The sequence below is a fragment of the Momordica charantia genome (assembly GCF_013281855.1).
Source record: "Momordica charantia cultivar OHB3-1 chromosome 4 unlocalized genomic scaffold, Mcharantia_2.0 BLBB01000004.1, whole genome shotgun sequence".
In the NCBI taxonomy this organism is placed as follows: Eukaryota; Viridiplantae; Streptophyta; class Magnoliopsida; order Cucurbitales; family Cucurbitaceae; genus Momordica; species Momordica charantia.
In genome coordinates this window covers 5,873,074-5,887,130 of record NW_028275162.1, presented here as the reverse complement: position 1 = coordinate 5,887,130, position 14,057 = coordinate 5,873,074, and the positions used below count along the sequence as shown (strand labels likewise).

General features: G+C 32.4%; 1 protein-coding gene across 1 annotated transcript; it reads left to right on the top strand.

The window, feature by feature from the left end:
- The first annotated feature begins 6,768 nt into the window (after window positions 1-6,768).
- On the top strand, window positions 6,769-12,362 carry LOC111025080 (squalene monooxygenase SE2). Its single transcript, XM_022302939.2, has 8 exons — window positions 6,769-7,188; window positions 9,818-9,929; window positions 10,033-10,207; window positions 10,607-10,775; window positions 10,900-11,118; window positions 11,250-11,525; window positions 11,681-11,959; window positions 12,037-12,362. The coding sequence occupies exons 1-8, from the start codon at window positions 6,925-6,927 to the stop codon at window positions 12,139-12,141; spliced, it is 1,599 nt and encodes a 532-aa protein (XP_022158631.1). The 5' UTR covers window positions 6,769-6,924; the 3' UTR covers window positions 12,142-12,362.
- The last annotated feature ends 1,695 nt before the right edge of the window (window positions 12,363-14,057 follow it).

Below are 14,057 nucleotides of genomic sequence, written 5' to 3'. Positions count from 1 at the left end.
TACCTTTTACCTCGAGGAATATTTACAGAGTTTCATAAGCAACACTTGGTGTAAAAAGATTTGAAATTCAAATATACCGTTTTCCCCCTTATATTTAGGTAACTGCACACGTAATGAAAGAAAGTCAGCTTCGCTATTGGAAATTCAAATTACCAAGACCAATTCGGTGAGCGGGTGCCCAATTCAGCATCTTCCGAACAAGTACTACCTTCGCACACACTCTTCACAGATGTATTCGCGATGACGTGTTAATAAATAAAATTATTGATTAATCAAATAATTTTTTACTGAAAAAAATAACATGAGCCAAACATGTTAAATCTTCCAAGATGTTACAAATTAACCACGTTCAAAGTCTACTATCGATAGTGGACGTTGGGACTATCAGTCATGCCATGCATTAAAATCTTCATTTTTTTTTATCTTGATTAACTGTATTTCGCAATTTTTGTGAGGCACTTTTCTTTTATTTTAATTGTGTTTTTGCAAGAAAATTATATCTTGGCAGATTAATTAATTTGTAATAACATTCTCATTATTACGAACATTATTTAAATTAGATGTCCTGTCAAAATATGGGAGGTCTAAATAACCCTAACTCCATGTGTCAATTTCTTTCCTTTGCTTATGTCTCCAAGTGTCAAGTTGACCCATATTTATGTGCATAATTCTCAATATCTCATGTGTCTATTTTCTACCTATTATTAGTGTCCAAATGTAACACGTTTAAATTGCCTATAAATAGTGGCAATTCATGGATAATGACAGTGAGAATTGGAGTGGATTTTGGTGGAAAACTTTGTTGAATTTCTCAGACAAATTGGAGAGAAATCGAAGAGAAATTGTTTTTCTTATTTTCTAAATTTATGTTTTCATTTTCAATTTCAATTTCCATTTCCAATTTCATATTTTGTTTAAATTGTTCGTGACTCGTGGTGCCTCATTTGGTTCCATAATTTTACAAGACTCACGATATTCTCTATCTTTTTATCTTTGAATTATAGGGGTCTTATATATTGTTATTTGAAAGTTTTTTTTCCCTTGTTTTGTTTGGTTGGTAAAGATTTGAAATTTTTCTTTCTCCCATTCCCTCCAATGAAATTTTCATCTCTTTTTAGATAAATCCCCACTATATGATCTTAGCCATCATTAATAAAAAGGTTACTAGAAAACTTGAATTAGATTCTTCCCAAAAAAAAAATAAGAAAGAAAAAAAGAAAGGAAGATTCAATTACCTTTTTCATAACAATTTTGTTTACTTTGAAAATAATATTTCCTTCCATCCTTGCAATATTCCACATTTCTTGACTAGTATTGTATTTGTTAAACAATGATGGTGTTTGGTGTTTGATCATCATCTTCTCCTATAAATATCATTATAAATACAAGTTTTTATCTGATTTGTCATCTTTTCTACACTTGAAATTTCAATACCAATCATCTTTCTATGGTCTGTTATTATTTAAAATTTCTAGTGTCATTCAAACAATCTTATTTATCATACTTTATCAAAAGAAAAAAAATCTTATTTGTTGTGTGCCGATTTAAATGAGAAAAATCCAACCACAAATGGTATTCATTATCTCTAATTTTTTTACTCTAATATCTCAATGACTTAAATATTTTTTCACCCTTTATTAAACATATAAACATATATCATTGTGATCATAATTTTCAAATTACTGTTAAAATTGGCCATATTTTTTAACTCCAATTAAAAAAAAAAAGAAAAAAAAACCCCACCCATTACCCCAATTTTCTTTTCTATTGAAACAAGGAGGGCTTCAAAGGAGAATTTCCAATATTGTCAACAAGATTTGGATTTGTACCTAAAACTATATATTAAAACTAGTCTATACAACAACATGAAACTATAAATCCATAGAATAAAATAAATCATTTTCAATAACCAAAATTGTTGAGTGCCATAAGCTTGAAGGAATCCATTGTCAACTTGACAAAAAAAATTATTATTATAATAAGTATACTTCACCAAGTTTGGTGCCAACTACATTCACAATATTATAAAATAAAATCAAATAGACCCAAGTTTTTGTTGACTTAGCCAACACCCTTATTGTTACTCAACTTACATTGTCAAATCTTACTTCAAACATTTTTACTCATTCAAAACTCACTTCCTTTATTTCATTATTCTTTCAAACATTCTTCATTTACAAATCATTTAATATATTATTATAGTTATTCAAATTGCATCCAAAACGAGAGTGATATCTTGCTCCTCCTCTAAAGGTCGGAGGTTTAATCATCCTTTATCTCCACATAAAAAAAACGCCGGCAAGAATCATATCACTAAAATAAAAATAAATAATAAAAATATAAAAATAGCTCCATTTTACTCCAATGCCTTCATGACTTGTTCTTTTTCATTTGTGTATAGGACAGAAAAAGTCTGCCGAAATAGAATACTAGGTTATTAATGTTTCATTAGTATAATTTGATAATAAATTTCACTCTCTCCCCCTAATTAACTTGGCCTTTTTTTTTTTTTTGAAAAAATTTCCTTGTCCTTTTTTCTGTATAAGACAAAAAAAAAATGCCCAAATAAAATAATAAGCTTTTAACGTTTCATGGGTGCAATTACTTGTCTCTTTCGATATTTTTATTTTTATCTTTTAATTGAAATTTACTCGACATTATTGTTAGTATTGACAGCTAAAAATTTTTTTAACGTGGTGATTTATTTTATAAAAGTGGTAAATATACTTGGTTTGATGACACATAAATTTGGCTAATCAGTTATGTGTGGTACAGTAACATATAGATAAGTGGATCAGGTACAAATTATGCAAATAAAAAAAATACTTGTCTATATATTTTGGACCAGAATCTTTTTCCCAGGTCTTAAATTAAAGTATTTATTTCAAGTGCAACTAATAATTATTATAAATTTTAGAGTGCATCTTAAATTATAACTTTTTGTTGTGTCTGACTTGAAATTGGATATAATTTATAAAGTTTACATATTTGTATATATAGTCCTACATTAGTCTAAAATTGAGAGCTTGATTCATCATAGAGTTACTTTGACTAGTTTTGTGGAATATCTTTTTTTTTTTCCATTCAAAAGATGGAAAATGGAAAAGTTGAAAAGAAGCAGTATAATTTCACCCCAAAAAAAGGAAAAAAACATTTATGATATAGTGGCCAACCATGCCATGATTATTTCCCTTTTTTTTCTAATGAAATTTTTACTACTATGAATGTTTCAAAAATTCTTTACAATAGGAAAGAATAAGATTTGAAATTAGAGATTTTAATTAATGATATATATCTTAATTAGTTGAGTTATATTTAGATTGACATTTGTTTAACTATTAGAAATTCTATAAACCTTTACTATGTCGTAAAAAAGTTACTTTTAGTAGCATTAAAAGAACTAAAAAAAATATCTTATCAAATTTTTTTTATAACTATTGTAATTTGTTAATGGAGTGTTTTTGTGTAATTAGTCGGTAAATTATGAAATAGGCAGAAAAATAAGATATCTCTATTGGATTATTTTTATTGAGTCAAGTCAACCTCACTGAAAATAAGATAGTTTAAAATTTTATTAAGGGTCGAAAATGCCAACCAATCTTAATATTTATTTAACTTATAATTTCATCTTTTTAAACTTTCAATTTATTTCAATTAAATCACGTAGTATAAAAAAAAAGTTATAACGTGTAAAAAAAAGTATAATATGATATTAAATTATAAGTTTGTCATTTTGGATTAGATATACATCTCTCTCACTCGTGTCATCCAGAACTCGAAATCCTTAAAATATTTAATAACTCTCACATGGTAACCCACCAACGTGTGTGGAACAATAAATGAATATAACCTAACCCATTTGTCCACCAACAAAATTAGAGTATTTATTTTTCTACCTTTCCATTAATTATTTGGACACAAATGGAAAACAAAAAATCTAGAGAAAAAAATAGGAGATTGGGAGTTAGATAGATGAGTGATGTGACCCAAAGTGATCCACACAAAGAGTCTCTTAAAAGAGAATATTCCATCCAAATTAAAGGAATTCAACCATTGTAAAAGTAACCCTTTTTCTTTTGTTCTCTTCTTTTTTAAAAAAAAAAGTTCCAATTTTTTAAACCGTTTTCAATTTAGTCTCTCAACTTTACATGAAAATTTATTTTAGTTGTTTGTTATTTTCAAAGCGGAAGGAATATAGAAGTTTATGATCTCAAAATAAAAGATGGTTAAAATATCAATTTAGTTTGTATGTTTTGAGTCCATAGCATTTTAAAAGATTTAGGTTTGATTAAGCCTCTCTTATCAAACTTCTTTAAATTGACTAGACGATGGACAATATTTTCTGTATAGCTCAATCCCTACCTCTCCTTACATAGCACGAGATCGCCCATATACGAAAAGAAAACCACTTTAAATAAATACAGATTGAGATTGAGAATCCTTTTCCTTTTGGACGGATCCAGTTCCGCATGGCCATAGTAGCTTCCATGATCAGTATAAGGTATTGATATCCTGCCAATAGAGTCGACGAATCGGATTGAAATCAGTGTGAAGAAGAGTCATGTGATGACTAATCAAGCACAGTTGAGATTCCCACAAGGACAGGTAGCCGGAATCGCGGCAATGAAATCTCGATACTGTAAGACTGAAAATGAAAAAACTCCAACTCAACTACATCCATTCCCTTTGGCACATAGCATGTCGCAAGAAAAGCTTGATTCGAGGCATCAGCACGGAAAGCTCTTTTCAAATGGAGTAGTTGTCTTGAAAGCCTGCCCTACAGATAGGATTTCTTATCTCGACTGTCGAGGCTGCGGTACCACGCTCTTCCGTGCTCGTAGGTTGACTTCCCAGGAATTTCCATTTCTTCAACTAGTACCGATTCGTCATGCCTAAAATCATCCCAAGCGCGGCTAATGTGGATACTAAGCTATTTCTTTGGAAAGCTCATACTAATATGGGAAATTCCCTAATAAAGCTGCTAGTACCAGGTAAACTCATATTGGCCAAAGTGAAAGAGAAGGAAATGGTAGAGAGATTCGGCATGGTGCTCACTGAACCTCCATAATATCTAACAAGTCGAGTTGCTCTGGGTACTAGATTTACGATCAACCAAAGATCCATTTTCTGTTCATTTCCATTTAAAGATCTCATCTTTTATGGAATCGATCCCCCCTTTGACTGTACAAGAATATGTGGAGCTCGACATGTCTGGAAGCGTAGGAGAACGTTCTTTTGCTTCTTTCTATTATTACTAGTATTTGATACTGCGCCCTTTACCTCGTAAACTCGGTAAAGCGACTTGCTGCAAGGAGGGAAGTAAGGCTCCTATTGAAACGTTTTCCCTCCCTCAAAAGGTGACCAATCATTTTTCCAATATCATTGAATAGCATGGCCTGGGGCTAAGGCCACTCTCTGGGGATGCATGATGAGGAGAATGTGCGGTTTCGCTGTCGTTAGATTGTATGGCAACGTGAGCCAACGTCAGCAGAAAAAATGAGGAGACGGAAGGCAGTATTTTGAATCTATGTCGGAATTGGCACCGGCCTTTATTAAAACAAAAGAACAATCTAATGATTGACAGCTTGCATCAGTGTTTAAGCTTGTTCCCGCTGGATCGAAAGGATATAACAAAAACATACGAAATCTTAGCTTCGCTGACTTTTTGAGGTATAACCTTCGCCACGACATTAGAGGCTGAGCTCTTCACACTTCCCGTAGGCTTTTTTTTATAGAGGGAGAGTAAGGGATAACATTCTTTCTCATGATCTGGAAATAACATTCTTTCTCATGATCTGGAAATATCTGCGGAGATGGATACCGAACCCCTCCACGAATGAATGGAGTAGATTAGGGATACACAAGTGCTGCTTCATCATTTTTTCCAATGAAGTGAAAATAGAGTTGATCTTTAAGTTCTAGCCGCCGTTCGTGGTCGAGCATTAGAGGTTGTTCCAACTCAGTCCATAGATCTTCTTGGGAAATTTCTGCTTGGGGGGTTGCACAGCAGGATTGCGATGAGCTGGAGCCACCTCTGTCGGTGCCATCGGCCTGCTAGCCGATGCTAGATTTTGAGCCTCTGAGCCCTTTTGTCCTCACAACTCTACTTCTTCTTAGAGATTTGTAGGTTCGAACCCTCATTTCATGTGTTGTAATATTATTTATTAAAAAAAAGTAAAATACACTAGTTTGGTCACTAAAATTTAAGTTCTCCATTTATTTAGTTCTTAAAGAGCATGACACGTTAGTCCTTAAGTTTGAGAAATGGTTCTAAATAATCTCTAAACCAATTGTTGTTTAGGTTCAAGGACAAATAGAGAGATGAGAATTCAAACTCTTAACCTAACTTAACCTAAGTTCTGCTCATATTAACACTAAAATCATTTAACGATTAGTTGACCAATAGAAATATGAAGTCATGATTCATGATCTTTCCCTCCTTCTATCTTCTTCTTCTGCCCTCCCCTCCTCTAGAAAACTCGCCACCACCGCTACAACTCTGTCACCGTCGTCATTGAGTTGACAGACGATCTAGACTTAGAGCCTTTTAAGAACATTTAATTCGTGAAATAATTTTTTTTTTTTTTTTGAGAAAAAACGTGAAATAATTAATTGGGCATACAAAAAGGAAAGAAATTATAAAATAATAATTGTGGTAGATGTAAGTTACACGCTTTAATTTAATGTCACAAAAATATTGTCACTCCCTTCCCCTCTCCCCCATAAACCAAACTCCTATAAATGCATCAATTTTCCTCAAAACCAAAAAACAAAAAAAAAAAAAGAAAAAGAAAAAAAAAACTTCTCTCTCTGTCTTTCTCTCACGTTCTTGCACGCCACTCAGCCACAAGACAACACGCAAGGGAGAGAGATTTATCTCTCAATTCTCTCTCTATTCTCTCTCTTTTTTTGTTGTTTTGAGTAATGGAGTTTCAATCTGCGGCTCTCTGCGGCCTTCTCTTGGCTTCCATTTCCGCTCTCATTTTCTTCTTCGCTCACCTCAGATTCAATAATGGAATATCCAACAAAACCAACACTGACAACATGATCAAGAAGAAGAAGATCTTCATCGCCGGTTCCCGTGCCGCCGTCAACCCGCCGTCGGAAAATGTCCAATCCAACGAACCCGATGTCGTCATCGTCGGCGCCGGAGTCGCTGGCGCCGCCCTCGCTTATACTCTCGCCAAGGTCACTCCTCTCTCTCTCTCTTACTTTTTAGTCTTGGTCACGGATCATCATCAAGCTCAAAATTCAAAAGCTGATCCAAATCTCGATCTAAACTCGACGTTTGATCGCCTAGTTCATTCCATCTACAAATTGAATTGAATTGGGATCTTTGCTTTTTAAATTAGGTCGGTCTGATAGGACCGTATTTAATATAATTTGTGGATGGAAAAAATATTTGCCTTCTCATATTGAAGAGACAAGTATTTTCCGGATGGGGTGGGTGGGGATTAAACTCAGAGGAAGTATATGTCAATTATAGTTGACTAAACTCGCTTTTAGGATATTTATTTTGTTTTTATCCAATTTGAAAAATACATTTTTTTCAAATTCCAATTAATCTATGTACTCCTTGGTTGTCAAATTTTTAACGTGCCCTCTCTTAATTTTAAAATGTATTTAATAAACTTCTAAAATTTTAATTTTGTACTTATAAGTTTTTTTACTTTTAAATAATCTAATGAATTAGATTAATTGAATATAATATTGAAAATATTTTAAAATTATACGACTTTAAAAGTTTAAATACTAAACTTATACTTAAATCTAAAATAAAAATAGAACGACATGATTATTAAATGGTTCTAAGAAAATAATTACACGTTCTTGGTGTAGTCCTAAATGTATTTTTTTACAATAAAATAAATGGAATCTTATTTGTTTCGAAACTTATGTTTAAGTTTCATTATTCATTTAGTTATTTATTTACTTTATTTTAGTGTCTAATTTTTTAAATATTTTATTTTAGTCTCTCCAATTTTAAATACTTTATTTTGTCTTGTGGTAGGTAAGAAAAATAATTTTAGTTTTTACTATTAATTTTTCTTTGTTAATTATTTAATTTGAATCAAAAAAATTTTCAGAAACTAAATACCCATTTAAATACCTAGAATTGCACATATATCTATGGATTTGGTAAGGTAAGAAAATTTTAAACATATCAGATTTTTGTTAAATAGTTTATTGAAAGATTAGTGATAAAGACGAAAAGGAATTTTTGTACAACTTTTATAGATTTGACTAAAATGAAAATTTAAAGATTAAAATAAAATAAATATGAAAGCTTGGAATGAAATACAATCTCTTGAATCTTATGAGAACTTTTTTTTTATTATTATTATTATTATTATTATTATTTTGAAGAATCTAATGAGAATAAACTAAAAACCAAATAATATAAATTTACAGAAACAACAAAAAATATTTATAATTTCCAATTAATAAGTGCAACTTCTACCTAACAACAGATTTTTCAATATTAGAAAAAAGTTTTTTTTTTTTGAAAAGAATATTAGAAAAAAGTTTATAACTAATGAAACACGACATGAATGTTACATCACATCAATTTAATTAATAAGAATATGGTTTCTAATATTAAGAAAAAAGACAACTTACTTAAGATGCAAGTGTATGTTTCATTAATGAAATAAATTGTTTGACATTTACTTTATTTATTGAGATTATTTCAATATTTCTTGATCAAAATATAAAAAACTTTATTCTACTATTTATATTTATATGTATAAATATAATTTATAAATTACGTATATATCTTGGCTGTTCAAAGTCTTCAGACAGAAAATGGGGAAGCGGCAACATTTGTTTATATTAATATTTGGCTGTCTTGAATAGTCTAAAAAGAAGACGTCAAATTTTCATAGATAATTTTGTGAGCCATGTTTAAATAAATTAATTCACTATTTAATGAATATGGAAATTGACTTTTTCTTTGATTTACTCAAATAAGTAGAATTAGGCTTGTTTTTTTTTCATTTTTTATTTTTTAAATTTTAAGTACAATAAATTAGGAATTCAAACTATCGACCAACCTCATAGTCGATGAACTAGTTGATCCAGTTGACAAAATTGACGGTGATGGTTTAAGATTGATTAATCTTTTTAAAGCGAGACATGTTACCTGACTAATTAAAGACATGTTTAGAAGTGATTTTATCAACGCTATAATTACTTCTTCTTTTTTCGGAGGAACGCTATAATTACTTTTACTTATGTTAAAATCACCTCTATTTTAAAATAGAAGGTTTAAAGGTTTAAATATAGTATAAGTATGACTTTTTTATCCTATTTGGTTTATGTTAATGTTGTAAAATTCCAAACTTTCTTGTTATATTTATGAGTTTAACACGTGGAAGCGAAGCCAAAGTTCGAATTTTTAAGTACAATAAATAAAAATCGTGAGTTTGTATCTTTTTATTCTCCTACCTATTATCGGGATATACCATGAAAGATTTACCATCTAATGAGACTACTACGAAATATTTACTCATGGTCGGACAAGTTCTTCTATTCTTGTTAAATACTGGAGTCCGCTTCGAGACAGGATAATTAGTTGACCATTCTTGTATTTTTGGTAAACATTTGCCCGAACCTATTTCCTTTTTTCATCAAGCATGTGTATTTTTTATTTTCCTAACCGACCGGTAGACTTGAACCTTATGATCCATTCAATTAGGCACCTGTCATCTTCAACTATTTGACAAGATGGAAAAATCATTGTTGAACTACATGAGAACTGGGGATTCGAACTCTGGATCTAATATTTATAAAGCCATTACTTTGTGTGCGATGGCAGGATGGACGAAAAGTTCATGTAATCGAAAGAGACTTAGCGGAGCCAGAGAGAATCGTGGGGGAATTGCTTCAACCCGGCGGCTATCTGAAGCTGATCGAATTAGGGCTTGAAGGTAACCCTAAACTCCAATTTTCCTCATCTTCTTCTTCCAAAAACCGCAACAGATTTCATCTTCTCGCTCTCTGAATCGATTGATTTTTGTGCTGTGTGTGCAGACAGTGTGAATGGGATCGATGCGCAGCAGGTGTTTGGATATGCGCTGTACAAGGATGGGAAGCACACCAAATTGGCTTATCCTTTGCAAAACTTTGATTCCCATGTTTCTGGGAGAAGCTTCCACAATGGCCGTTTCATTCAGCGGTTGAGGCAAATGGCTGCTTCTCTTTCCAAGTATGTTCAATTCTCGTTGCTCCACCCTTCTTAATCATGCCCATAACCTTGTTTTTTTTTTTTGTTGGTTTGATCCCTAACCTTTCAAACAAGTAGTAGCCATTGTAGTCCTTGAGCTTCTTAGATGTCTAATTTTGTCCCTAAACTTGGGATAAATGATCATTTTGATCCTTATCAATGAGAAAATTTTAAAAGTTGAAGAACCAAAATGGTTTACTGTTTTTTACAAGTTTTTATTATTGCAAAATCATGGGCCTGTGAAAATTGATTGGGAAGATTTGAAGTAATCGTAAAGCAAAATCAGATAACCAAACAAGTCCTTTGATTTTCAATACATTGGTTTCTCTCCTGTTACTGATTCTTGGTTGATTTTGATGTCCAACTTTGATATCTTCTCAGTGTAAGACTGGAACAGGGGACTGTAACATCCATAGTTGAAGAAGATGGGACTGTGAAAGGTGTGCAGTACAAGACCAAGAATGGCCAAGAGTTGACAGCTTATGCTCCCCTCACCATTGTTTGCGATGGCGGATTTTCGAATTTGCGCCGCAACCTCTGCAAACCTCAGGTATTGATTTGGGATGTACCGAGAACTCCTTGAGTTTTCAATTCTTGATCAAGATATACATTTACCAGCATATATGTCTACGCTTAGTACAAGATACAGTTGAAAACCATGCTCCTGTCTGCAGATTGATATTCCCTCCTGCTTTGTTGGATTGGTCCTGGAGAACTGCAAGCTGCCCTTTGAAAATCATGGACATGTCGTGCTAGCAGATCCGTCACCTATCTTGTTGTACCCTATCAGCAGCACAGAGATACGCTGCTTGGTCGATATCCCGGGCCAGAAAGTTCCTTCTGTAGCTAATGGTGAAATGGCACACTACTTGAAGACCGTTGTGGCTCCTCAGGTATCTTTACACATTGATCTCTCTTGCAGGTTTCTCAACTTGGTTCTGTATGATTCATTTGATTTGGCATCTAGACTTGCAAGAACCGGTTTTCGGGCATGCTTGTTAATTGCAAGAATTTTGTATTCCAGGTACCACCCGAGTTGCACGCCTCCTTCATTGCTGCGATCGAGAAGGGAAACATTAAAAGCACAACAAACAGAACCATGCCAGCAGCACCACGTCCCACACCAGGAGCACTTCTCTTGGGGGATGCATTCAACATGCGACATCCTTTAACGGGCGGAGGAATGACGGTCGCTCTGGCTGATATCGTTGTGCTACGAGACCTTCTTCGACCTCTTGCAAATTTGAAAGATGCCGATGCATTGTGCAACTATTTTGAATCCTTCTACACTTTGCGCAAGGTAATTGCAGATGCCCTTTCTCCATATAATCCAAAAGTTTGGCACCTGATACTGCAGAGCACATCGAGAAACATGTAGTTGTCCTGATATATACCGGTTTTCGCCTAATACTCGAGCTACATATGCTAATGGTGGCTATGTTTGATCCTTTGCAGCCAGTGGCATCTACAATAAACACATTGGCAGGTGCCTTATACAAGGTGTTCTGTGCCTCACCTGATCCAGCCAGGAAGGAAATGCGAGAAGCTTGTTTCGACTATTTGAGTCTAGGAGGCCTGTTTTCATCCGGTCCAGTGGCTCTTCTCTCCGGTCTTAACCCACGCCCGTTAAGCCTGTTCTGTCACTTCTTCGCTGTCGCTATATACGGTGTCAGCCGCTTGCTAATCCCATTCCCTTCGCCCACTCGCATATGGATCGGAGTTCGGTTGATTACGGTACGCCTTTCAAATCCCTCTAGCACATTATCTATGAATAGCAGTTTCCAACTCTGTTGTGAATTGTATCTCAACAGGGAGCAGCAGGCATCATTTTTCCCATAATAAAGGCTGAAGGAGTGAGACAAATGTTCTTCCCTGCAACAGTGCCTGCATATTATAGAGCCCCTCCTATGAACTGAAAAATTGAAAAGGAAAAGGTAAAACAAAATAAAGCAACAAAAATGAGAAAATTGATTGTACTGAGTAAACATATACCTCCCAAAAGCACAAAGAATTGAAGGGGGCAAATGCTACTGATAGGAAAATGAACTTCAAAACTGTAGAATGTCACCTCTATCATTATTTTTCCTTCTCTCTCTCTCTATAAAACTTCCTTCATAACTTTGTACTTTGTGCTTTAGAGTTTTCTTTTTTCTTCTTCTTCATTCTTTTTACATAATGTTACTGCTATAGCAAATGTTGTGAGGGAAATAAAGTTAAAAAAGTTTTGTGCAACTTGGCTCCCATATGTAATCTATTTTTTAATCTAATCTTTCATTAATGTCTTTATTAACCACCTTAAATGAAATATAAGGAAATTAATTAATTAATTAAAATCAACTCATCTACCCTAGAAATCTATATCTTAAAAAATTGACAAAAATGAACATGGTTGCAAACTAATTACTTTGGCACAATTTATGTTATTAACAAAGTCTTCTAAACCTTCCAAATTTTCTAAGCTCTCTAAAACTTATAAATATCCTCTAAATTGTGAACTTCTTGCATATTTTATCTTTTGGCTCAATTTTCATATGACATAATCTAGTTAAATTACATCATTAAATAACAAGTATTCATAAGATTGAAAAGTGGCATTATTTAGTCTCTCTTTTAAAATTAAGCATACAAACATTACTTTCGCTCATTTGTTCTTTTGTTTTCCTATACAGTTTTTGTAAACATTTTCAAAATTTATATCAAATTAAAAATACAAAAAGGGTAGTTTTCAAAATTTTGTTTTTGCTTTTGAAATTTGGTTAAGAATTCTAATATGTTTTCCAGAGGCGTGAAAAATTTAGTAATAAAATTGTACAAAAATAAATGACGTTTTTAGTATAAAAAAGTAAGCATAGTTAATAGAAACAAAATGGTTATGAAACGACACTAATTTCCAAATTTATGTGTTGAAATGGGCGTAACTTAACGTAGAAGCATATAACTCCTTACTAAGATCAGATGTTCAAATTTCCATGCTCATATTTGTTGTACCCTTCAAGAAAACTAAATTTATATTTCTTATTTAATTTAGAGACATTTATTAATTTACCGGTCCTAATTTTAATATTGTATAATTTTGTCATTGGTTTCAAAAATATTAGATGGTAGTTTGTGTTTTTTTTTTTGTAAAAAAAAATCCTCTCTTTTTCCACTAGCAACTTTTCTTTGATCAGGAAAAGAGGGGGAAACTTTATTTCTTTTCTTTTTTTTTTAATTAATGTTTAAAATTTAGTGTTGGATTTTGAAGTTTTTAGGTGGAATTTGAAATTTTAGGACTACATCTAAATTGTCTCCTTTCAATGGGATTGAAGAGTACTCATAAAATGTTACTTTTGTATGTTAATGATTTAATATTAGATATGTAGCTGCAAATTTTGTCCCTATAGATATTTTTACTCATGAACATAACATTTACGGAGGATAAATTTAAGAACATACAACAATATATAGAGTGGAGATTCAAACTCATGACCTTTTAATCCAAAATCGGTGTCTTAATCATCGTAGTAGTTAAGCTCATAGTTTTCTTGCTTTTTAATGGGTTAATATTCAACCAATCATTTAAGATATTAATAGTTTTTTTCTAGTATCATTTTGGTCAATCTACTCTTAGACTTGTTTTTTTTTTTAATACAACATGTAGAGGTGAAAATTCAAACTCACAATATCTTGGTCAAAGAAAGGTACCTTTACCGATGAAGTTCTACTCTAAGACTCATTTTGTTTTAATCCCGATATTTACAAATATCTAAATTTAGACCATCTACTTTCAATAAATCTTAAAACTAGTCCTTCCCATAAGTTTATTAACTTTTCTTTAAAATATATTTAGTTT